At 53.5% G+C, this 25128-nt stretch overlaps 1 protein-coding gene across 1 annotated transcript in view; it reads left to right on the top strand.

Moving 5' to 3' along the window:
* The window catches only part of SND1 (staphylococcal nuclease and tudor domain containing 1), a 447074-nt gene extending 422843 nt beyond the window's left edge, over positions 1 to 24231 (top strand). The window contains exons 17-24 of the mRNA XM_010378725.2: positions 6086 to 6274; positions 12985 to 13126; positions 16365 to 16488; positions 17349 to 17418; positions 18593 to 18706; positions 21117 to 21320; positions 23468 to 23512; positions 23624 to 24231. Coding sequence (XP_010377027.1) covers positions 6086 to 6274; positions 12985 to 13126; positions 16365 to 16488; positions 17349 to 17418; positions 18593 to 18706; positions 21117 to 21320; positions 23468 to 23512; positions 23624 to 23689 — 954 coding nt within the window. The 3' untranslated portion in view covers positions 23690 to 24231. The remainder of the gene's footprint in view (positions 1 to 6085; positions 6275 to 12984; positions 13127 to 16364; positions 16489 to 17348; positions 17419 to 18592; positions 18707 to 21116; positions 21321 to 23467; positions 23513 to 23623) is intronic.
* The last annotated feature ends 897 nt before the right edge of the window (positions 24232 to 25128 follow it).

Below are 25128 nucleotides of genomic sequence, written 5' to 3'. Positions count from 1 at the left end.
TCCTTGGTACAGGAGCACCCTCCACACTGTTTTCAGGCAACCTGCAGCCTCACGACCCAGGGCTCTGAGGTTGACTGAGGCTCAGTAATTTTCTGTGCTGCCTCAGGCATTGTGCACCGCAGTAATGCCTGTGTACTTGAGGGAGACAGTACCTCTTCTCCATCCTCCTGGAAAATAAAAAGGGAAAGGCTGTTATGTGTGTGGGGTCTCCCTGTCCTCCCCCCATTGCTAATAAATCCCCTGTGTGAACTCTCTCCTTTGGGTGCCCTGAGTCATCAAGGGGAACATGCATCCCCCTGCTGTCTTTCTCTAGTCTCCATTTCTTAATTCTTTTGCCCCCAGTGCCCCCGGCTCCCTTATTTAAGTCAGCCTTACCAGAACCAGCCTCCAGTGCACCTTCTCCCGCCTCACCCTCCCCACAACTTCACAATGACCCGGAGGAGGCTTTAGGAGAGGGACCTGGGTCTTCACCTTTGCGCCTACTTAGAAGCACTAGGCATCCAACTTGGCTGCAGGCTCCAGGCGAGTTAAGGATAGACACAGCTAAGTCACCCCCCAGGGCAGTCAGAATTTCCTCTGTGGTTTGAAAGCTGAGTTTTAAATAATCCCCACACTCACCACATGCACGCACACCCTCACTGTCTCCCTCCCCACCCTTCTTTCTTTAGGAAAGAGTTCAGAATCTGAAGTCTAATTGCAGAGGGCTAGAAGTTGAGAATGTTGACATTTCTAAAGCCTTCATCCATTGCCTGGCTTTCACTTTTACTCCTTTCTCCAGACCCCTCAGCCAACCCCAAGTGCCTCTCCAGCCCTGCATTGTACCCCACTGCTTAGAGAAGGAGAAGGACTTGGTCCCCACTGCCTGTTTGACTGAAGTACTTTCTGCTGACAGAATCCAGACAATGGGGAGAAGAGGAACAGTTTGGAGTGGGGACGGGACCAGGGCACTGAGACTGCTCAGAAAGGGGCCACAGGAAATGAAACAAGTTCCTGGCCACCCGCTTCCTCCCTGTTTGATTTCAACCACGGAGCTGGGGGCTGCTCCATGCTCTTCTTTTCTCCTCCTTCTCCCCTTCCTCATCCACCCTTCCTGGGAAGGGTGAGACCACAGCCCAGCTGGGTGATCACTGAGGTGTGTGTGTTGCCCGGGCATGGGGAGCTCTTCTTCGGTAATTAGGAAACATGCAAATTAACAGCCTGTGCCGTTTGTATTAATTTGGTAAATAAGCCAGAACAATTTCATTAGTGGCACATTAATGCGCTTGGGAGCAAGAGGATGCGTCCCACTGTGAGGCAGTAGGGCCCACTGGCTGCCCCGGCCCCAGTCAGGCCAGGTCCAGCGTCGAGCTGCTCTCCTGCAGAGCATAGCTGGCTGGCAGCACCCACCGCTTTGGCCCTGTTGTGGGGAAAGACCTGCACTGAAGAGAAAGGGATCTATCTGTGCAGGTGGTACAGGGACAGTCACACACCTGAGCTCATTCTGTCAGCCCCACTTGCCTTACCTTCACTCTGTATTTTATGGGAGGACTCCCCGGGTGTAAGAAACCCAAAGCTTTCAGAGGCAGGAAGAATAAAGGAGCTCTTTAAGCAGGGATTGGCCGTTTCTGATGAGAAGTCCCGTGAACACAGCTCAGCAAAGCAGGACAGCTGCTGGATGTAACCATCCCACCAGGGCATCACTGGCATCACTGGCATTTGTTGAAGGGAAGAGGAAGCAGTTTTGTTACCTCATTCAGTGCACAGGACCCCTCCTCATTTTACCACTAAGGAAACAGTCTAAGAGAGGTCAAGTGACTTACCCAAAAATTCACAGCTAGGACTAGGAGTTGATATCTGACTCCAGAATCCATGCTTTTTCTGCCACCTCATGGCCCAGTCAGTGTGCTCAGCTCTGGAGAAATTTCACAGTCTGGAACAAGCTTCATTCCCCATGGAGCTGACAGTCTAGCTGGAGAATGAAGACATTTAGAAATGAAATAACTGCCCCTACCAGGAAGTAAATAATTTATGAAGATCATGTTGAAGCATTTATGTGCCAAGCACTTTTCTAAGTGCTTAACATATTTATATTAGTTCATTTAATCATAACGAATCCTTGAGGTAGATACTGTTGCAATCCCAGTTTTACGGTAAATAGAGGCACACAGAACTTAAGTGGCACCCCAGAATTCATGCAGGTCTAGGTTGTCTGGAGCCAGAGTCCACACTCATAACCTCCATGCTGTACACTGCCCCATAAATGCCAAAGGGAGGATAAGCCCATAGGCATTCAGAGGGTGATTCATGGTAGGCCAGGGATCAGGGAAGCCTTCCCAGAGAAAGTGGCATTGAAGCGGACAAAGGTGCAGTCCAGGTATTCAGCAACCTCAAAATCCCCACCCACTCTGCCAGCATCAAGAGCAGAGAGCAAGAGATACTGGCAGACCAGCAGGACTGCAAGTGAGGCAGACTGAAATGGCTGTCAATATCTGAAGGTCACGCTGACCTTCAAGCCTCTAGGCTGTTTGCTTCTTAACTAGTTACCACCAAGCCCCTTCCTCAGTGTGGTGCCACCTGCACCTTCTTGTAGTCTCTTGGGAGGTACCCTCCTCCCCCAGAACCATGTGTCTTTCTAGGTCTCAGCTTCAGCATGGGCACTAAATAGAGGGGAATGAAGAGGAGAGCGTTCATCTGTCCCTCGCCAATGTTGCTTGTGTACATGCACACACGTGCTCTGGTGCCTTCAAGGCCATATCCACCCACATGTGTGCACGCCAATGCATGCTCTCATACGAAGCCTGCTGCCAGCCTTCTAGCAGCCTGTGGTAGTCACCTAAGTCACCTGCCATTGTAGGAGGCCTCCTGTGGAAGCTATTGAGTCCAGATCTCTTCCTAAAACACTCCAAGATGCCCAAGAGATGAGTGGCTATGTTATAGCAGTTTGCAAATTACACAACACTCCACCAATAGGATCTCATTGAATGCTTGCAGTAGCCAGTTGGACAAGAAGAAATTTCTTGTGTATTTACAGGAATGAGCCTCCCCTAACGTGTCTTGTGTCTGAGGCAACTTGTGGGACGTGTCTCCTTATAGTCTCCAGTTTGAGGCAACTTGTGGGAATTAACTCTGTGTTTATACAGTATACAGTCAATCTTCATTATTTCCTGGTTACATATTTGCAGATTCACCAAAACCTATTTTTGTAACCCCAAAATCAATACTCATGGTACTTTTGCAGTCATTTGTGGACATGCACAGAGTGACAAAAAAAATTGAGTCACCTGGCGGGGCACATTTCCATCTTAGGTGGAACAGGGTAGAACAAGATGACAGCACTCTGCCTTCTTGCTTCAGCTTTGATAATATAAACAAGTGTCCTTCTTACAATCTATTTAGCATCATGTTGTTGCATTTTTCGTGCTTTTTGTTGCTGGTTTCACGGTTTTAAATGGCCTCCAGCATAGAGCTGAAGTGTTACCTGGTGTTCCTGAGTGCAGAAATACTGAGATGTACCTTACGGAGAAGATATGTGTGTTAGATAAGCTTCGTTCAGGCATTAGTCATTGTCCTGTTGGCCATGAGTTCAATGTTAATGAGCCAGCAACACATATTAGACAAGGTGTCTTTAAACAGAAACACAGAACAAGGTTATATATTGATTTGATGAAAATATTGTGACCAGAGGCTCACAGGAACCCAAACCTGCATTTCCCCTAGGAGCAATGGTTCAATATTTGCAAATTCAGTGGTCTCTTTATAGAACAAAATTACCACAAATAACAAAATTGAACTGTATGTATATATCTATGTATGTGTGTATCTTTTAATTAAGAGAAAATGTCAGAGAAATTTTAATCTTTGAGTTGAACAAAGAAATAATACTTGTACAAACATAGACCCACCTAATGTTACAGTTAAGTCATAATTTCCTGGCAGTCAGTGTGAAAGAGAAACATCAAAGGATGATTACACGTGTACATACAACCTGCTTAAACCTCTGCTTGCAACCTCTGTAATTCTCCCAGAGTTAGAGAAGAGTCACACCGAATTCCACAGCTTCGTCCAGGCTGAGGTTTGTGGAGAAGGATAGACACCGCATGGGGTTTGGCTAGAGAGGAGCTAGCCCACCTTCCCCAAGTGCCTTTGTTTGAGAAATTACCGTGGCTGTGGCAGCTGTAATAAAAGGGAACAGAGCCCAATGGGCGACAGTTTTATCTCCATCTACAACCCAAGATGGATTCGGTGGCAGCACTGTGCCCAAGGCCAGAGATTTCTTTCCTCTGCGGCTGCCTGGGCCCAGGGACTTGTCAAGCCCAAGTTAGCATATCGATTGCAGACGACAGGCTGGTTAAGTGTGAAGTTGGTGCTCGCCTGCCCAGGAGAGCCTGGCTGCTCGTTGCTGGGTTCCTTCTCACATAAGCTCTGGAGAAAGGTGAGCATGTAGATTGCAGCCTCAGAGAGCGAGGTGTGAACGTGGGCTTTGCCACGTGGGTTGGGGTCTGAGCATGGGCACCTCACAGGATAGACAGCAACTGTGCATGCCTGGTTGCTTCTGTGCCTATCTCCGACGTTCTTGCATCAACCCCAGCAACCCAGTGCCAAGAGATACACTGGCCCACCACAAGCTGTCTGGGGGCCTGCCAGGCCTGGAGAGAGGCCTTGTGTCCAAGCAGGACAGACATCCTTGGTTTTAGGGAAAGGACACTTGGCTACTAAACTTGTGGAAGACAAGAGGTCAGGGAATGCAGAAACCGATGTGGGCCTGGGCTCAGTGTTGGCTGGGAACTGTACCAGCTTCATTTGCTTTTGGCCAGCATGTGTCCAGGAGCCCCTACACACAAGGCAAGCAACCTCGCTGTTCTTCCTTCAGCTTCCCCAGAATTCCTCTAGGAGGCTTCTTGACCTTAGCATGTTTGATAAAGCTTGGCAAGTTAGGATGAACAGGAGATAGTCTTCTCGTGTATCATTTTGCCCCTCACAGGTCTTGTCCACGCCTACCACACTATCCCCACCACCTGCCCCAACCCCTGCAGGCATGACAGCCTGTTCCCCACTCCTGGCCTCCCCCTGGAGGAGGCGCTCGGTCTTCCAGTGGCCAGGCTTCTCCTGTGTTCCAGCGCCCTGGGCATTTGCAAGGTGGATCCAAGGTGTTGAAACCTGAGCAACCTCAGATTTTGCCCACCTGCCCTTCTCCCCTACAAGAGTAGGTCCTTTCAGTAAGTTAGTTGCCAAAATTAGAGACAGGAGAAACCAGTTTTAACAGCCACAGGCACTGGACTCTGTCGTGTAGTGCAGGCACTGGGTCAGCCCAGCCCAGCACTGGGGCCAGCACTTTTGCCCAGGCTCCACCAGTCTGGGGTCCTGGGTCCTTGGGATGAGACAGTCAGTGGAGGAGGCCTTGAGGCCTGTGGAGATTCCTTGAGGGCCCTGGGGTTCAGCCACAGCCCACACCCTTCTGGCCACTCCTGCAGGATTGTCACTCACTGCCCTTGAGCTGATGCATTTCCTGCCTACGTCTTTCTGCCTCTCCTGTCCTCTCCTCCCTTCTCCTACTTTTCATGCAGCCACTTTAATTACCTTCATTAGACATGAATTCATTCAGCTGTACCAGGAAAAGCAGCCTCTCTCTCCCCAGGGGTTGCCTCGCTCCCTAAGGGCCTGTCTGTCTTCTAGCACAGAGCTGGGGTGGGTGCTGAAGAGTGGGAGGCACCAAGACCTCTTTCTGCTTCTTCACTTGCTCCTGACCTTCAACTGCGTGTTCTCTCTATCTCTCTGTCTGTCTCAGGTTAAGGAGAGTCCCGTTTGCCCCGGTAGCTTTCTGCCACAAGGAGGGGAAGGGGCTCTGAGAAGAGAAGCGAGTTTTGGGGTGTGTCTGTTCCCGTGAGAGGCTGAAATTGAAGGGTTCTAGGGGTTCCCAGGGCAGGCACTGCACCAGGCTCCCACTCTTCTTCCCCATTCCAGCTGCTACTGCCACACGGAGTGAATGTGGCAGCGGCTGCCAAGGCCTGTGAACCCAAGGCTTCGGCGCTGCTGTCCTCCCCACAGGCACAGCCCCTGCACGCTCAGGCCTGGCCCCCATAGGCTTACGCCTGTCTCTCTGTCCCAGGTGGAGGTAGAGGTGGAGAGCATGGACAAGGCCGGCAACTTCATCGGCTGGCTGCACATCGACGGCGCCAACCTGTCTGTCCTCCTGGTGGAGCACGCACTCTCCAAGGTCCACTTCACCGCCGAACGCAGCTCCTACTACAAGTCCCTGCTGTCTGCCGAGGAGGCTGCCAAGCAGAAGAAAGAGAAGGTACGTGTGGCAACCCAGCCGTGCTCTCCCTGCCCTCCTCTTCACACACTAATGCTGCTGCCTCCAGAGAACTGCTGCTTCCAGGAGGAAGTCGTTCTGTCATCCCCACACTGAGTAGCCCAGGAAGGTGTTGGTCTCAGACCCCACACCAGGGCCACACACAGGTGAGGAGAGACTGCCAGCTGAGGTGTCCTCGGCCACAGCCTGTTGCAGACCTGAGGTGGGCCTGGGCTGCCAGCCCAGAATGTCATCAGTGATCCCAGGCCTGCTCAGGTGGGCCTGAAGTAGAAAGCTGTCTAGGTGACCATGGAGCCATGGGACAAAATGCCTGGGGCATCCCTCCCTTCCCAGCCCTGACCCTTCTCTGTCGGTGCCCTCAGAGGGACTGTGCAGCCCAAGCCCACATCTGAATTTCCTTCACGTTGCCCTGTGGGGAAACAACCCCAGGAAAGGCCTCAGCTGTTAAGACAAGAGATTTATAACCCATCAGTCTCTGTGGGCACCACATTGAAGAGACAAAGGGGATGGGGTGGAAAGCGGCTTTTGGAAACCAATCGACAGTTGAGGAATCCAGTAGTTTGGAGGTGGGAGCCAGGCTCACTCAGCCTGTTGCTTTTGACTTATAGCCCGGCGCTGATAATGGGGATAAATCCGCCGGCCACCAATTTGTCAGGGCTCCTGTGAGCTTGAGGAGAATTCGTGGGACAGCCATGCTGAGCCATAAATTTGTTCCAGGAATAAATGCTTCCTTTCCCATGGGGCAGCCATCTGGCTCAAAACTCACTTCCCAGAGCCAAGGCCCAGACACCTGCCAAAAAGAGTCAGGGGCATTGAGGCCCCAGAAGCACCACATTCTTCACCAGCCCCAAGCAGCTGCCTCCTCATTCAGGGCTTCTCTTCGCCCCTCAGGACTGTCCTCCTGGATCTCTCTGTATCCATTCTTCCCATCCCCTGGGGATTGGGGCAGGCAACCAACCCCTTGGTGGTAGAGGAGAGTGGAGGTAGAAAGACTCCAGGGAAAGGTGGACCACAAACCTAGCACAGATGAAAGGGACGGTCGGTGCCCTGGAGGAGGCAGCCACCATGAGACCTCAGAGGAGATTCCCACCTCCTGCTCACATCAAGCCTCCTCCTCCCAGAATGAGGGGGAAGCAGGCAGCCTCAGCTCCTACAGGAAAGGAGTCACATGGCTTCTTCCTGGATTTCCTGCTTGTGACAGCTGAACTTAAGACTGCCACCCCCATGTCCTCTGCCTGCTGCAGGGAGAGTGGGGAGAGGCAGCACTGGGGCCTCCTGTTTAAAGGTTGGCACTTTCACAGAAGAGTTAGCAGCTGGGGGTAGAGCGGCAAGCCCCAGAGTCGAAGGCCCAGAGGCCAAAAGCGTCTTCATCCTGGCCCTGCTTCCTGGCTTTTCAGCAGTGAGCGCGGAAGCCACCTTTTCAGAGCTGGGCAATCCTCTACCCTCTGAGAGTAGAGACCCTAGAGGAACCCAGAGGAGCACAGGGAGGGAACTCTGGCCTGAGATGGAAGGGTGGGTTCCCTGCCAGGGGCTGTGCTGCATTCAGCATCGTTATTTACTGCACAGTGTGTTTGTCTGAAAGAACCCAAGTCACCATTTTGCTGGTGCCACTTGATGATGCTGAGGAGTAATTACCAGTGATTAATTACTTACATGGCCTGTGTGTTTTTATTCTAGTCCAGTTAAAATGCAGTGCACAACTCTCAGTGCTAGGGCCTGCCGCCTCCTGGGTCCCTCTCCTGCAAATCCCGGTCTGCTCATCAAGGATCCTGAGGAACCGAGGCTGGCTTTCTTCCTCCTGGAGGAGCTGTTTCCTAGGAGCAACACTAGCAGAGCTTTGTAACAGCTCTCAGAGTTGGCTGGACCCCGATAAGAGCATCTGGTGGCCGGCTGCAGGACAGTAACCTGAGTATCTGGGGTGTACCCAGCCTTGTCCCACTTGACCCCACAAGGGCTGCCTTACCTGTCAAGAGACAGTGGTTGTGAGATCCTGTTAGCATCAGGATGCATGGATGTTTGTGCCTGTAGGTAACCAAGGAAAGGTAATGCTGAGGGATTTTGTGAGACCAGGAAGTGCAGAAGGCTTTGGGAGTGTGATCATGTGTGCATGCATTCATGAGTGTGTCTGTCTTGGGGAACCTGGTAATGCTGGTTTCCCAGCTACGAGGGCTTAACTGCCTCCCTGCTGAGTGTAATTCCTCCCTGTGCCCTGTGGATGCCTCCTCAGTGAAGAAGGTGATAGGGCCCTCCACTTCCCTGGCAGGAGGTAACCCCCACCTCCTCCTCAACGGCCCTGAATAGACCTGAGGACCAAGGAGGGAACCACAGATGGCAGATGCCTGTCCCCATGCCTTAACCCTACCTCACACATGTGCCCAGCAGGGCCCTGCACAGGGCTAGATTGGCCATCGATTGGCTTTTATTGAGCTTGGCTTCCCTGCTGCAGGCCCAAAGGCCTCCGCCACCTTGGCCCCTCGCCAGCCCCACCCCTGGAGCCTTGCAAGCAGCAATGTTAAACAGGATTTAGAAAGGAAAGACTCCAGCCAACGGATCCTCAGTCCACAGTCCCCATCACCTGCCAAGAGAAGGACCCGGGCATCCCTGAGGATGAAGTGCAGGGAAGAGAGAGGGCCAGGGCGGGGAGAGGACAGGAGAGACAGCCTCCATTCCTGACCTGCCTGGTCTGTGCCTGGCTTGATGGGCTCTTTCCCTCAGGGTGGCCGGAGCAACAGAACACAAGAAGCCCCAGATTATAGAGGGGACCCAAGCAAGACAGGAACTTGCATGGCAGAGCAGCCTAGAGCAGATGAACAGGCAGGAGGGGCCTCCATCCACCCTTCCCAGTCTTGCTCTGTAGCCAGGGCCATTGGGGGTACCAGCAGTGCCCACCATCGGCAGAGCTCCACCCTGGCCTTGGCCTGGAGAGACACTTCCCCCACCTGACCGCAAACCCTGCCATCAGTCAGCTGGGACAGTCTCTCCACAACATTATGCTTAGTAACTGCCTCTCCACGTGCTCAGAGGTGGTCCATGAGCAAGGGCAGACTGTCCTATGGTTGGCTCTCCCAGCATTCCTGGGCCCTGCTGCTTAGGTCAAGCTCAGGACCTCTGCCCAGCTCTTTGGCCATAGAGGCTCTTCCCCAGCTCCTCCATCTTTCAAGAGTCTAGGGTAGAGCCATACAGCACTAATTCTCTGTGTCTGGGTGTATAATTACTATTCCTTCTGGAAAGGATCTTTGAGTTTTCCTCGTCATCTCCCCAGAGGTCCAGGAAGAGGAGCAGCTACAGTGGGGATTCCCAGAAACCAGCTTCTTGTGGGAAATCTGAGCTGTGAGGGCTGAGGATGGCTATGGAAAGTGGCTAGGTCTGGCAGGTGTCTTGCCAGTGAGTGTGTGTCCTCCGTGCACCCCGGCTGTGCAGAAGGGCAGCCCGAGTCAACATGGGCAAGTGCACCCTTGTTCTAAGGATGGGGACAAGGGCAGCCACGCCTTTCCCAGCTGACTGACTCCTTCCCACCAAGGGGCCACCTGGCCAGCCTGCATGTACCAGCTTGCCCATGTGGCTGCAAGTCCCAAGGATCAGCTGCTCACCTCCATCCCCACAGGGAAAGAGGAACCCGTCATAGCTGCACTGCCTGAAGGGCCAAAGGTCAGCCTCTCCTAGAAACAGAGTGCCTTTATCTGAGGAGACAGCTGTCTCTCTCCTACCCTCTAGATGCTTCTTGGCAACCTCGGGTGCCAACCACTTTGTGTAAGGAGACACCTTGCTTCTGCTGTCTTCTCAATTCAGGTGGCAGTTTGCACCGCCCCACCCACCACAAAGTGAGCTGTGGCACCTTGTCACAGGACGGGCCCTAGTGCTGGAGACTGAGGACCATCCTCAAGGCTTTGGTTTGCATCTTCCTTAACCTCACACCTGCTGCCCACCTGAGCCTGCTGGGAAAGAAGCTCCACCCCACACTCCCCAAGGAGGAGACCTGATGCTGTCGCCCAAGGCACTTTTACTTGAGGAGTCTTTAGCATTCTCTGCTTTCACCCTGTCAGTGTGTTCCTAATTCAACAACACTGCTGAGGGGCTGCCTTCCCCCACAGCCCCACCCCAGCAGGGTGGGGCTGGGATGGGAGCCCTCAACAGCTCGCAGGCTCAGGGCCCATGGTCCACTCAGGAACCAGCACAGAGTGCCAGTCTCTGTTAACAAGCTCAGTGCTGGGAAAGGAGGGAGCCGGCAGGAAGAGGGAAGGGTCCCTGCGTGGGATGCAGAGGGCATGCTGAGGGATTCGGGACTGCAGGGGTGCCTGCTGGTGGGGATGAGGGGGCAGACTCCTGGGACAGGAGGGCTCCACCCCAGCTCACTTAAGGTCGTGCTGACAGTCTCATCTCTGAGACCGAGCGAGTCCCATTGATCCTCAGAGCTGCAAGGGTCCCAGAAGGGCTGGGAGCCCAGGTGTCAATAGGAGTGGCTGGCTAAGTAGATACCAGTGAACTTCCAGCTTCGGAGGCCCAGGGAGAAAGCCTCAGGCTTATCAGGATATAGGCTTGGCATCGGAAGCATTTATGGCTATCTCCCTCTCCCCACTGGCCCCCACTCCCACCCCTAGCCCTTTCACAGGGAAGCCCACAAGCTAGAGACCCACTTCGCCACATGGGCAGGGAGGCCCTTGAGGGATTAGGGCCTCTGTCCTGACTAGAGGCAAAGCTGTGGATTAAAGTCCTACTGCCTGCCTCCTCCCCTCTGGCCAGCCAGGGCTTGGGGGACTAGAAGCAGCAGCGTGTACAGAGATCTCTGGTGATGGGAACAGGTGTTAAGGTATCTGGAGCCTGGAAGATGAGAAGGGGTCAGGAGCTATTTGGGTAGGAGCCCAGAGCACCAGACCAGGGGCCCACAAGCCCAACCATAGAAGTCACTGCTTGGTGTAGGATGGTAGAAAGCTTGGGCCTGGGAGATGTCTCAGTCATTCCACCATAGCCGCTCCTTCTAGTGGAAGAACCCACACCCACACTCAGGCCGCATTAAAGGCAGAAGTGTGGGGTCTGGGTTGAGCCAAGGTGGTTCCAGAATTCCAGCATTCCTGCCCTTCTGCTGTGTCCTGAAGCTCCTGAGGAATCTGCATTTCAGCTGCGAGAGAAGAAAAGGGGACCCAGAAAAGTTTGACCAAAGTCAAACAGCAAGTTCAAAAACAACAGGGACATGAGGCCTCATCTCCCTCTCCACCCCTCACCAACAAACAGCTTTTTCCTCCTGGTTGATGGTATTTTCTCAGGGATACCTAGTCAATGCCAAATGCCCCTGGAAGAGCTCTAGAGCCAGGCTGCCTATGTTTGAATCCTGATTTCACTACTTCTAGCTGCAAGCCTGTGTACCTCAGTTTTCCCATTTGTAAAACAGGGATAATATCAAGACCTACTCAAAGGGCTGATGTAAGGACTACATGAATTAATATTTGGAGAATGTTTAGAATGGTACCTGGCACCTAATAAGCACATAAGTTTTGGGCAAATACTTTTAGTCATCCTTATTCCTGTGTGTGTCTTTGGGACCCCAAGCGTGATCCAGTCTCTGGACTCTCCCACCCGCCCTTCCTGCTGCTCAGCTGGAAAGCCACCTCCCTCCCCTGCTCTGACAGACCTCACCATTTGGATAATCTTCTGGCTGCAAGATTGGACTTGACACACTGTCACGTCAAATCAGCTTCTGAGCCACTGCAGCCCTGACAGCACAGGGCTTGGGGAAGGAAGGGAGAGAGGGAAGGGTGGAGAGCGCATGGCCCAGCTTCTGGGCTGAGGTCAGAGCAACCTGCTGGAGGTGAGGAGGATGGAGAAAATGCTGAGCAGAAGCATTCTTGGTGAGCTCTTCCCCAGCCTAGGGCTGCGGCTTGGACTGCCTCAGGAGCACCAGGGGCCCTGTGACAACAGGAGGTCCTGCAGAATTCAGAGGTGCCCTGCAGAGGGCCACGGGGAAGGGAGATGGGGAGCCGGAGCAAGAGAGGTGCGGGTGTGAGGAGCCCAGAGCCAAAGAGTTCATGAAAGCAGGGCTCTCACACTTGGACGTGCATGAGATGGCCTGGGAGTCTGGTTTTGCTCTTTTTTACTCTCTCTGGGATGCTCAGAACAGATTGTAATTTGGTGAGCCTGGGGTAGGATCCGGGGCCAGCATTTTTAATAAACTCCCTTGTTGGTTCTGATGCCTGCCTGAATTTGAGAACTGCTAGATGAGAACTTTATTGAGCCCACCTTTCCCCTCCAAGATAGAGGGCTTCAGGGGCTCAGCCTGGTGTGAATCCAGTGCCCCACAGTCACTCACCTGGGGCCGATCCCATTTGCCCGAAACCTCTTTGCCAGTGTCTTTTTTTCTTCTTCTTCTTCTTTTTTTGAGACAGAGTCTTGCACTGTCGCCCAGGCTGGAGTGCAGTGGCATTATCTCGGCTCACTGCAACCCGTGCCTCCTGGGTTCAAGCGATTCTCCTGCCCCAGCCTTCCAAGTAGCTGGGACTACAGGCACCCACCACCACACCCAGCAAATTTTTGTATTTCACCATATTGGCCAGGCTGATCTCGAAATCCTGACCTCGTGACCCGCCTCAGCCTCCCAAAGTGCTGGGATTTCAGGCATGAGCCACCACACCTGGCCTCCCCGTGTCTTTTATGACTTCACTTCCTCACCCTCTTCTGACTTCTGCCGACTGAACATGCAGGTCTGGGCCCACTATGAGGAGCAGCCTGTGGAGGAGGTGATGCCAGTGCTGGAGGAGAAGGAGCGATCCGCCAGCTACAAGCCTGTGTTTGTGACCGAGATCACTGACGACCTGCACTTCTACGTGCAGGATGTGGAGACCGGTGAGTGCTCAGACCGCTGGCTCGTGGTTCCTTGCTTGGTCCAGCTGGTGCTGCCTGGGGGTAGGGGGCCTCTGCCCAGTGGGTGGGAGGAATGCTGCCTAGGCAGTCCAGGAGCCTCCCCTGAAGAGCTCACGTTGCCGCCCCTGTCCCCCTGCCTTGTCCCACTGCTCCTCTGGGCTTGGGGTTATTTCAGGAACCTTCACATGAGCCCTGGCGTGGGCTCAAGCATGGAGGTGCTGCCAGGCAGGTCCTCTGAGAGCAGGTGAGATAACTAGGTTTATCTGGGTGGAGCTCTGAGCCTCTTAGGTGATTGTTTGTTCCCACACACTCCTGACTATGCTGGGCAGGAGGATTTGTAGCCCCCAGAGTGTGTCAGGCATCAGCCAGGCATCGCTCAGCCCCTTTCCCTCTGGGGGAGCAAGGAGTGGTGCTGGGTTTGTCTCTGCTGGGGTTTCTCCTTCTGTAGAGGTTAACATAGCCCTGAGTGATAGCCAGTTTCCATGGAAACAGGCAGCGCTCTAAGGGAAGACATTCCCGGGCAGTCTCTGAAGGACCTTCTCCTCCTTCCGTCCTGAGTGGTGTACACTGTTGCCAGGGTCCCCTGGGCAGAAACCTGGGGTTTCTGGAGGCCAAAGGGCAGGAGAAAGCTCTAGCAGCCGCTGGCTTGACTCCACCTCCACCCGCTTATACTTTCCATCCTGACCTGCCTCTTCTCATGGCCACCCTGTGCAGGGAAACAGTTGAGTTTGGAGCAGAAGGAAAAGCTCTTAGAGCTGCCTCTGGATCCCAGGAAACAAATCATGGTAGGCAGAGGTGGGCAGAGGGAGCTGGAAGTGTCAGTGACACTCAGGCAGTCCCCCAGATGGCAGGACACAGCTCTGCCCAGCCTCCTCAGCCCACCCCAGGCCAACTCCAGCCCCGCCTCAGCCACTTCCCTCTAATGCTATTTCCCAGGCAGCTGCCTTTGTGGCAGTGTCATTTCACCAGGAAAAACTTGACCATTCCTGGCCCTGGGCTGGCTGTGCTTAAAAAGGAAAAACACAAAGGGGAGGGGTAGAGATGGAGCCGATGAGCCTTTGGGATTAGGTTCTCTTGAGGTCAGCCACAGTCCTGCTGAAAGCTGCTCCAGCAGTTGCCTTGGGAATGAAATCAGGTGGTGGCCAGCCTCTAGGGCTGGGTCATGTGACAGGGAAGGAGTCTTGTAGTGGTGGTCTAGGTAGGAACAAGAGCTGTTCCTGGGCAGAGGAACCAGCTAGAATTCACCACCCCGAAATCCCCACCAGTCCCCCAGAGAACTTGAGCAAAAGGATGCAATCACTCCCAGGCAGGCTCCACTCAGCCGCTGGGACCTGCTGGGGAGGACCTGCCTTGACTCAGAACAAGCCCCTGAAGTCTTAGGGAGCAGAAATCTGAAGCAGAAAAGGAGAGAAAAGAGAAAACCATGTGTCCTTGGAATGCTGGAAGAGAAGGGAGTGAGGCCCTTCCTGGCGGGCCACCTGGGGATTTGTGGTGGTCTCCAGAGAGGAAGGCCCCTGCCCTCTGGTGGCTCCGTGGTATCCATGGAGATAAACCTCAGAATCCACAGCCCCCCTCTGCTGAAACCTTTCATCCCCTCTCGGGGGGCATCCTCTTGCCCTGTCTCCCTTCTTTCAATTAAAGTCTGTCTTCGAGAAGGATCTGACAAAAACATTGCCATTAGCTGCAAATGACCAGTGAGTCTCTGTAAGGACCTCCCAGAGGGCTTTGCCTGTTGGCAGGAGGCAAAATCCTGCTTCTGTTGCCTTGGAGCAAAAAAATGAAAGTAGACCAAGTTAGGGAGGAAGCTGTCTGTCAAGGCTTCTTAATCCCTGGAATTTCACTGTCTGTGGTAGGAACACTGTCTAAAGAGAATTATAGAGGGCTGACCACTGGGTAGGGGGAGGGGCAGCTGCTACCTTCAGGCCTCTGTCCTGTGGATGCAGGACCAGTGGCCTCTGCAGCAGCCTAAGAGTGGACACACATCCCTGCATGCTTATGCAGAGTTTATTTTCAATGCAACTGAATTATTAAGCACCTTGCATGCATTGGGGATTCTACCAGGCCTCGCGTGAGTAAACAGAAAGAAGTGAGCTATGGTCTATGCCCTGAAGGAGCTCACAGTGTAATAGCAGGTAACTTGTAAGGCTGACTGTGGCAAGTGTAACAACAGACATATGTTGCGCCCTCCTTGCAGCACTGCCTTGGGCCCTGAAGATAAAGAGAGGACTCCCACACTTAGACTACACATCCACAGTCACCCTCCTTGCTTCTGAGAGGAAAGGGGCAAAAAGGGTCTGAGACAGAGCTAGAATCAGGGCCAGAGGGGACATAAAAAGGGAAGCCACAGGGGGCTGATGCCTCCCAGAGTCAGGGTGGGAGGATTCTTTAAGGAGCCAGGGAGAGAAACTGAGTAGGCCCTAAGTGTTGCCAAAACAGGCAAAAGCAGTAGGACTGCTGACCCAAGGTCAGAGTGCTTAGGGAAAGACAAGGTAGGGAATCCCTCCTCCAGTGGATCAGGGGCCCTGAGTAGCGGGGTGGGACAGTAGAGCCCCAGCCCGGCAGCACTGGAAGTCCTGTTCAGCATGTATCTTGCAGGGTGACAAGGGTCAGAGTGGCCAAGTTTGAATAATACTGAGGCTCTAGGCCCTGATCCAAGAATTCCTCCCCCATCTTCCATGGCTTCAATTCCGGGGCCTTTTCCACAGTGGTGTGGGCCCCATCCTTCATCCCTACTTTTGCCCCCTGGGAGGCAGTGGACAGTGGCTTCTGTCAGTTACCACCTCTGTGACCCAGGCCAGGAGCTGGCCTTGTAGAAATGCAGTACAGGTTGGCCAGCCCTCACCCTGGAGGAGGCTGTTTGGCATTGTCCTTGCTCCCTGTCTTCTTGCTTTCTCCACCTCCTTAATCAAAGCTCAGGCACATCCCAAGGGCTCCCACACCCTGGGCCAGCAGACTGAAGAGCTGAGATGGCAAGGCTGTGTGTGCCTTTAAGGCCCAACGTGTCAGCAAGTCACCAATGCCACTTCTGAAGGCAGATGGCATGAAACCTCTGGAGTGAGGACCAAGAGGGCTTCCCCGCATGGGTTGGGGACAGAGCCAGTGCTGCAGTGCCTCCCAGAATTTCACATTGAGCTCCCTCCCCAACCCCTCCCAGAAAAACTCTCCAGAGGCTTCGAGGAACCCAGCACCCAGGTCTCACTGCACTCTTCCTCCCTGGCAGGCACCCAGTTGGAGAAGCTGATGGAGAACATGCGCAATGACATTGCCAGCCACCCCCCTGTAGAGGGCTCCTATGCACCCCGCAGGGGAGAGTTCTGCATTGCCAAATTTGTAGATGGAGAATGGTAAGCCACTTGGAAAAGCAAGGCAGAGTCTTGAGCAGGAACGATAGCAAGGCTGTCCTCAGGCCCTGGGCGTTGCCTTAGCAGTCTGGTTTCCCCAGCTAGTTAATGATGGCCCCCAGCAACTCTCCTGAGTGTCCCTCTTCATTGCCCACAGCCCATTTGGGGCCTCGCTCTGGCCTGTGCACCCCCTGCCAGACAGAAGTGGCGCCTTCCTTCTCTCCTGGGGGATTCCAGAGTGGGAGCCCTGGCTGGCTGGCTGGCTGGCTGGCTGGCTGGCCGGGCTGTCCAGCACACCCCTCACCTCACCCAGGAAGAATGATGTTACACGGGGCTGAGGTAGAGGCTGGGCCATGGTAAGCCCATACCAGCTGCCTGACCCTCCTCCCCGGCTGTCTAGGACATGAGCAGCAGTGCTCACAGGCCAGAAGAAGGTCGCTGATGTGTAATCTACCAACGGAGGGCCCACGGCCTTCCCAGGGTGACGAAGTGACTTGGATGTGTTCCCTGCTGCGGCCTCCCAGACAGATCTGCTGGCTAATTACAGCTGCTGTTTAGTGCTCTGGGTTTAAACAGCAGACATCAATCTAGTCATTAGTCTTGTTGCTTTATGCCCCAAGGACACATTAATCTGCTCCACATGCTCCTTTCTCCCTCTTCTGCTCCCGGCTATGCTCTGATTCCATTAGGTGGTGGCCACAGTGCCCGAGGCTGGGCCTAGATGGAGTGCAGTAACTGTCCCCTGTGACACCCGTTGAACCCGGGCAGGAAAATGCTGTGCCCCTGCCCCACCATTGCTGAGGCTCTGGGAGCCCAGATTCCTCAGGGCTGTCTCTTGAGCTCTGCCCATGATGCCATTGCAGGTACCGTGCCCGAGTAGAGAAAGTCGAGTCTCCTGCCAAAGTACATGTCTTCTACATTGACTACGGCAATGTGAGTGTTGGGGACCAGGGTGTTGGGGGGGCTATCAAACAGCAGCCCCCGGGTCAAATCCATCTGATCTCTCCAAGGTCCTTCCGAGCTTACCAATAGAACAATGAGCATTGGGGCATCTCTGCTGTGCGTGTAACAGGCCAGGCCCCCTGAGTGACGTAGCAAAACTGGGGTCTATGACCAGTGGCTGCAAGCACTGATAGGTCCCACGTCCAGACCCCACAGATGAGTGTCCAGCCACACCCACAGTTCCTCTTCTGCCTGAGGTCTCTGCAGAATGGGGGCAGGGCCTTTGTAGCACTTGGAGGGCCTTTACACCCACAGTTCCTGGTATTCAAGCCAAACTGGGTGTTTGTTCCATGCGCTAATCCCCAGCACATTCCCAAACTCAGGCTTGCTGGGAAGGGACAGTCACAAGGTGACAGTGACTGGCACCCTTGGGAGAAGAGTCTCTCCAGCTGCACCTGGGAGTCTACTGACAACTCCTGGGAGATTATCTTTAGGAACAGCAGCAAGCTGGTGAGAAAGCTGTCGTTCAGGAGGGTCAGGAGGGTGATGCTCCTGAGTCATGACTCCGCTTGTCTGCATTCCTCCCATACCTTCCTCAAGGGCTAAGACTGAGGATCTGTTAATAGAGATCCCCGAGCTGGGCCATGCTCCCAACCCATCTCCTGGGAATACACAAAGGAAGAGGTCCTGCCAGACGAGGGCGAACCGAGATGCCTGGGCCAGAACCACAGGCAGGCCCAGTGACCACGGGGATACTTGTCTTGGTGTGCTCCCCTAGCCAGCAGCTGGAGCACCCCCTGGCCTGTGGGAACGTAGTCAGGGAACCCATGTCACAGACAGAAGGGCATTGGGAGGAAATGGAAAAGCGATTAGAGTCCAGTTATACTGTGATTGTTTTCATGGGAACCACTAGGTGTGCCAGCACCAGGCCCAGAGTGAGGGTGTGAGCCACAGCTCTCCATCTACTGCTGGACCCGCAGGGCACGTTCTCCCCAGGCTTCACCCACTGGGGAGCCTTTGTACGTGGCAAAGTGGAACCAAGTCATGGGATGAACAGGGTGGCCCAGAGTTAGCATTCCCAGAGGCCTGGCCACAGAGAGCTGTTCTGTAAGAGAGCAAGGGGGCAGCGAGTATGTGACATGTTGGCCTGCTGCTTTCTCTGCAGAGAGAGGTCCTGCCATCCACCCGCCTGGGAACCCTACCACCTGCCTTCAGCACTCGGGTGCTGCCAGCTCAAGCCACGGAGTATGCCTTCGCCTTCATCCAGGTGCCCCAAGATGTAAGTCTGGAGTCTTCCTCCTTCCAAAGGGTACTGTCCACTGACACTCAGCCGCTGCTGCAGCCCTCATGGGCTGACAGGAGAAGATGGAAACTATGACGGTCTCTTAGTAATAGGACTCAAGAGATGGGAAGTTGAGGAAGATGCTACCGAGGCAGTAGTATTAGAGCATTCCAGCTAGTTCATAGAAGCAGGTAGGCCAGGGTGCGTTTGGACAAAGACTAGACCACCACAGCTGGATCCCAGGTGGCTTTTGGGCAGTGGCAGGAGATGATCGGGCAGTGGCAGGAGGTGAGATGGGAAAGGCCTTGATGTCGTGGGCTTGTCTACCCTGGCAAGGAGTTTATTCTTTGTGCTGTATAGGCAGGAGGAATGTGGCACCGTTTCTAGGAGAAGTGTGACATGGTCCAAAATGTTTCTGAAAGTTAGTTCTGATGGCACAGTGAACAGAGGGACTAGAAGGAATGGGTGGGAGACAATCATAACAGTCCAGGCTAGAGACGAAGGTGGCGCTGGGTTTCTTATGTGTGGATATGTTGCTGTTGGCCAAGGAGAATGAGAAGGAGCAAATTTGGGCAGTGGGACCTCCAGGCAGACTTAGAGTTTTCAGTTGGGGAGTGAGATGAGACCTGGAATGTATGGGTCTGTGTAGTTAAAACCGTGGTGGTGTACAAGATTGCCCAGATTGAGTATGTGGAAGGTGTGATGGGGAGGAGAGAGAGTATTAGGAAGTGCTGGGGTCCTGCCATCTGAGAACAGGAGCCCAGAGGCAGCATGTGCAGCCAGAGAGGAGAGAACCCATGCTGTGGGTCGTGGATCCCCTCTATCCCCAGAAACAGAAAGCCAGTCTGCAATGTCCAGATCCCCCGGGAGCTCAGGCAGGTTGAGGCTTCCCAGGGGCTGCCCTTGGCTTTAGCTTTGAGAAGGTGCCTGGTACCTGGAGTGAGAGCTACATGAACACCATGGTTGGCACTGTCACCAGATAAAAGGTGCAAATGAATAAGCACATTTACTCTCCACCTTTTCACAAAGTTGCTGAAGGGCAGGAGAGAAGCAACAGAAAATGCTGAAGGCAAGTATCACAAAACAGGTCGGTGAAGACAGACATGTGGAGTCAGGTGCAGTGGCTCACAACTGTAATTCCAGCCTAGGAGGCCAAGCAGGGAAGATTGCTTGAGGCCAGAAGTTCAAAACCAGCCTGGGCAACATAGTAAGACCCTGTCTCTTTAAAAAAAAAAAAAAAAATTAACTTGGTGTGGTGGCACACGCCTGTAGTCCCAACTATTCAGGAGACTGCAGTGAGAGGATCCCTAGAGCCCACAAGTTCAAGGTTGCAGTGAGATGATGGCACCACTGCACTCTGGCCAGTCCCTATCTCCTTTTTTTTTTTTTTTTTTTTTTTTTTTGAGATGAAGTCTTGCTTTGTCGCCCAGGCTGGAGTGCAGTGGCACAATCTCGGCTCACTGCAACCTCTGCCTCCCAATTTCAAGCGATTCTCCCACCTCAGCCTTCTGAGTAGCTGGGATTACAGGTGCCCGCCACCACATCCAGCTAATTTTTGTATTTTCAGTAGAGACAGGGTTTCACCATGTTGGCCAGGCTGGTCTTGAACTCCTGACCTCAGGTGATCCACCCACCTTGGCCTTCCAAAGTGCTGGGATTACAGCGTGAGCCATCACACCTGGCCTAGTCCCTGTCTCTTTTTAAAAAAAAAAAAAAAGACGGAGACAGAGGATGTCATGGACTTAGTGCACTGGAGCAAGGTCCTGCAGGAGATAGGAAGTGAGAGGAAACCAAGTGTAAGTGAGCTTTGAGTGGGAAGAAGTCACTTTTCCTTGGAGACACAGGGCAGGCAGGTAGGAGCACAGGGTAGGAAAGAAAGGGGTCACTTGCAGATAGTCTCTGGCTAAGGGCAAGGAAAAGAAAAGAAAAGGGGAAGACTGCCTATCCAGAGCCTGTTTCTACCTCACCAGGGTTCTTTCTGTTTTGTTTTGAGGCTGAGTCTCACTCTGTCACCCAGGCTGGAGTGCAATGGTGCAATCTCGGCTCACTGCAGCCTCCGCCTTCTAAGTTCAAGCGATTCTCATGCCTCAGTTTCCTGAGTAGCTGGGATTACAGGTATGCGCCACCACGCCCAGCTAATTTTTGTGTTTTTGGTAGAGATGGGGTTTCACTGTGTTGGCCAGGCTGGTCTTGAACTCCTGGCCTCAAGGGGTCCACCCACCTCAGCCTCCCAAAGTGCTGGGATTACAGGCATGAGCCACTGTGCCTGGCCAGCCTCACTAGGGTTCTCTGGGGAGTGAATTACAGGCCCCTGCTAGCCAGACTTTCTTGGGAGTCCATGGACAGGAGCTGGGGCCCAAGTGGTTGTTCTCTGGCTTGCTCTGACCTGAGTATGTCTCTGCTCCAGGATGATGCCCGCACGGACGCCGTGGACAGCGTGGTTCGGGATATCCAGAACACTCAGTGCCTGCTCAACGTGGAACACCTGAGCTCCGGCTGCCCCCATGTCACCCTGCAGTTTGCAGATTCCAAGGGCGATGTGGGGCTGGGCTTGGTGAAGGAGGGGCTGGTCATGGTGGAGGTGCGCAAGGAGAAACAGTTCCAGAAAGTGGTACGTGATGTGGAGAGGCGGCCCCAGCATTGCGCCACCACCCTCACAGAGAAGGGGACTGTTCCACAAGCCAGGAAGGGAGCAGGGAATCCACCATCCTGCTGTTCCTGCTGGGGAAAGATAATGGATTTGGGTTTGTTGGGGTTTTTTTGTTTTGTTTTAAAGTTAATTACATCCCAAATTAATTGGCTGCGGGTTTGGCTGAGAATGCAGCTGCAAACTAGAGCGGAAAGCTTCCCTCCCCATGTACACCCAGGTGACAGGCGAGAAAGCTTTGCCAGGGGCGATGTGGAGAGGGTCAAGGCCTGTCCTTCCCGCTCTCCCAGTCGCACTCTCCAACAGACAACTTCCAAGGCAATAACCAACTCCTAATACCCAGTGCCACCCTGAGCCAGAGCTGTCGAGGAGGCAGCACCAAAGGGCCCAGAAGGACTCTGCCACACAACCCTCCGGCTGTTTGGAAAGCCCTGTGAACTTGGAGTCCTGCCTCCACCATTCTGAGAGGAGAAGCCAGCCTCCTGAGCCCCATCTCCCTGCTCATGAAGTGAGGGGAACACTAGCTGCCTTGCCACTTCTCAAGGCTGATCATGACAATCAGTGCGCTCATACCTGGGAAATAGCTTGCACTGCGCAGCCATTGGTGATTAGCTTTGGGCTCTGGATACAAGGCAGCCCCTTCCACCCAACCTTATACATTGCTGAGTCCCTCTCTACCCTCTCACCAAGCAGCCCCTGAGGCCCTGTTGCAGACCAGCCCTGCTTCCCAGCTGGGCTGAATCAGTGACCCATCCAAGAGGGCCAGACTGAGGGAAGCTCGGCCCCCCACAGAGCTGCTGTCTCCCAGCAGAAAGTGATGAGAGGGCAGCAGGATGTGGCCAGCATCTCCCTGTGTTCCCTCAGAGACAGGGGCAAGAAAGGCATGGCATGAAAACCAGACACTCCTCCTCTTCATCTTGCTTCCATTTGCCCACTGCTCTCCCTTCTCCCAGCCCTCCTGGCCTTTCCTCTCTTCCTCAAGCACCGCAGGCCCATATAATGTGTTGGTGACTATGCAGGCTGATGACACACTGGAACAGGACACCCCTGTGGATTCCCACTGTGTCTCAAGAGAAGCCCAACCCCTAGGCCCCTCTGGATAGACCCCCACTTTCCTTAGGAGTTGGCTCCTAGGAGGTCAGCTTCAGCCTCCCTATAGAATTGGAGATCTTAATGTACCGCATATGAAACTGCCCATAATGCCTCTGCTATGTAGAAAATTCCTTCTGCCGCAAGTCCCTGAGATAAACACAGAACATGGGTTCATTTATTTATTCATTCTCTCAGCAGACATTTATTGAGGGCCTATGGTATATCAGTGAGTAAGAGACAGCACCCCTGCCCTGAGGAGCTTACATTCAAGCATGAGGAGACAACAATTACAATGAACATAATAAGTAAATTAAATAGGATATTAGAAGATGGTAACTGCAGTGAAAAAAGAGAGAGAAGTGGAATCCAGGGAGTCAGGAATGGGAGGGGAAGGTTGTATTTGTATTGTTCTTGTTTGGTTTGCTTTCTTTTGAGACCGGGTCTGGAGTATAGTGGCGCAGTGCCAGAATCACGGCTCACTGCAGCCTTCAACTCCCTGGCTCAAGTGATCCTCCCACCTCAGCCTGCCAAGTAACTGAGACTACTAGCAGGCATGCATGCCTGGCTAAATTTTTTCATTTTTTTATAGAGATAGGGTCAGCCTGGTCTTGAACTCCTGGGCTCAAGTGATCCTCCTGCCTTGGCCTCCCAAAGTGCTGCAATTATAGGCGAGAGCCACCACACCTGGCCTAGGTTGTAATTTTAAATGGGGTTGCCCGAGACCTCATTAAGAAGGAGATACTTTACCACAGACCTGAAGCAGGTGGGAGAAGTAGCCAGGAGCACGTGACCAGAGGAGCGCTCCAGGCAGACAGAAGAGCTAGTGCAAAGAGTTAAGGGAATAAGCCAGGAGACTAATGTGATTGTGTTTTGCGTTTTACTCTGAGGGAACTAGGCTCCATTGAACGGGCTTGAGCAAGGGACAGCTGTGGCCCTGACCTGAGCATTCTGCAGGGTCCTGCTGGCTGATCATTTGAGGGCACCCCGTGACCACTCCCTTTCCTCTCTCGTCCCTCCAGATCACAGAATACCTGAATGCCCAGGAGTCAGCCAAGAGCGCCAGGGTGAGTTCTTGCCTTGGGAGCCCTGAGAGGGCACTGAGTTGAGGGGTTTGGCCCTCTGAGTTCCAGTGGGTCCCATATCCCTGAAGAGCTATTTTCTGTTCTTTATTACAGCTGAATCTGTGGCGCTATGGAGACTTTCGAGCTGATGATGCAGACGAATTTGGCTACAGCCGCTAAGGAGGGGATCGGGTTTGGCCCCCAGCACCGCTCACGCCATTCCCTCTTCCTCTGCCGGGAGGGCGTTTTCAACTCCAAACCCCAGACAGGGGTTGTAGATTGGGTCCAGCTTTGCTTCAGTGTGTGGAAATGTCTTGTAGGGTGGCATTGGGTCTGGCGGGGGGGTGGACCCCAAGGCTTTCTGGGGCAGACCCTTGTCCTCTGTGATGATGGGCACTGCTATCCACAGTCTCTCCCAGTTGGTTTTATTTGGAGGTTTGTGGTTTTTTTAAAAAAGTCCTCAAATCAGGAAGGAACATCAAAGACTGTGTCCTAGTGGAGGGAGTAATCCTAACACCCAGGCCGACTGCCAGCTGGCACCTGCCTCTATCCCAGACTGCCTTCCTCCCAGCTCTCTGTCCAACTGTTGATTATGTGATTTTTCTGATACATGCATATTCTAAAATGCCAGTGTGTTCACATCTTTGCCCTGGCCAGCCCATTCTGTATTTAAAGCTTTTGAGGCCCAATAAAATAGTACGTGCTGTCTGCAGCCCTTATTGGTCACAGTGTGGTCCAGAGCATGGAGTCTTGGCGGCTTCAGCCAGGAGGAGACCTGGACACTTGAATGACCCCCAAGATAGTCATCCAAATGCCTGGACATTCTCCCTAAAAATAGAGCCAGCTGGGGAAAGCAAGGCAGATCTTCAGAGTCTGAGCAAGCAACTGCTGGCCCCAGTAGGCACCGCTTGGCACCGTGGCCCTCATGCAGGAGGCTACAGGTCTTTTTTAACTTATTGCACATGGCTGTTTTCAAGGACCTTAGAGAGTTACAGCAGCTTAGCCAGCAGCACCCAGGACAATTTAACCACTGTGAATTGCTGGACCTAGCCTTAGGCAGACGCTGCCAGATCCCCAAGAAAGGATTCAAAAGGAAATCAGCTGAGAGAAATGAGGTGATTTCCCTAATTCCTGCTATGGCTGGGATAGAGTGGGTTAGAACGCAGGCCCCCTGGTTCCTCCCTGGAGAACAGAGCTAGGAGAACCGGCTTCTCCAAGAGGGACCCAGGTCCCAGGTGAGAGGCCTATCCGCTCCAGGTTAGCCGTTGCTCATGTCTGACTTGACAAGCTCTCCCCAGAAGTGCTCAGGTAGAACTGGCCCTGGAGCTCAGAATCTTCAAACTGCGTGTAGCCCATGAGGGAGGAGCCACAGTGGTGTGAGGCCAGGAGTCCCAGGGAGAGAAAGTCAAGTGTGAGAGTCACCACTCCCCATGCCCACAGTGTCCAGCACCTCATTATTCCTCCACTGACAGCATTACCTGTGTGCTCCTTCCCCTCCCTGGCACATTACTTCGGTGAAACTTGGCGGCACGTCTTTCTGACAGCCCCACATCCCACCAACATTTTGATCTGGGGTGATACTCCAAGCTGCCATATAAAATTGACCCTTTGATCCTGGG

Source organism: Rhinopithecus roxellana, chromosome 6 (assembly GCF_007565055.1).
Source record: "Rhinopithecus roxellana isolate Shanxi Qingling chromosome 6, ASM756505v1, whole genome shotgun sequence".
Classification (NCBI taxonomy): domain Eukaryota; kingdom Metazoa; phylum Chordata; class Mammalia; order Primates; family Cercopithecidae; genus Rhinopithecus; species Rhinopithecus roxellana.
The sequence above is the reverse complement of the archived record's forward strand: the minus strand, read 5'-3'. Positions and strand labels throughout refer to the sequence as shown.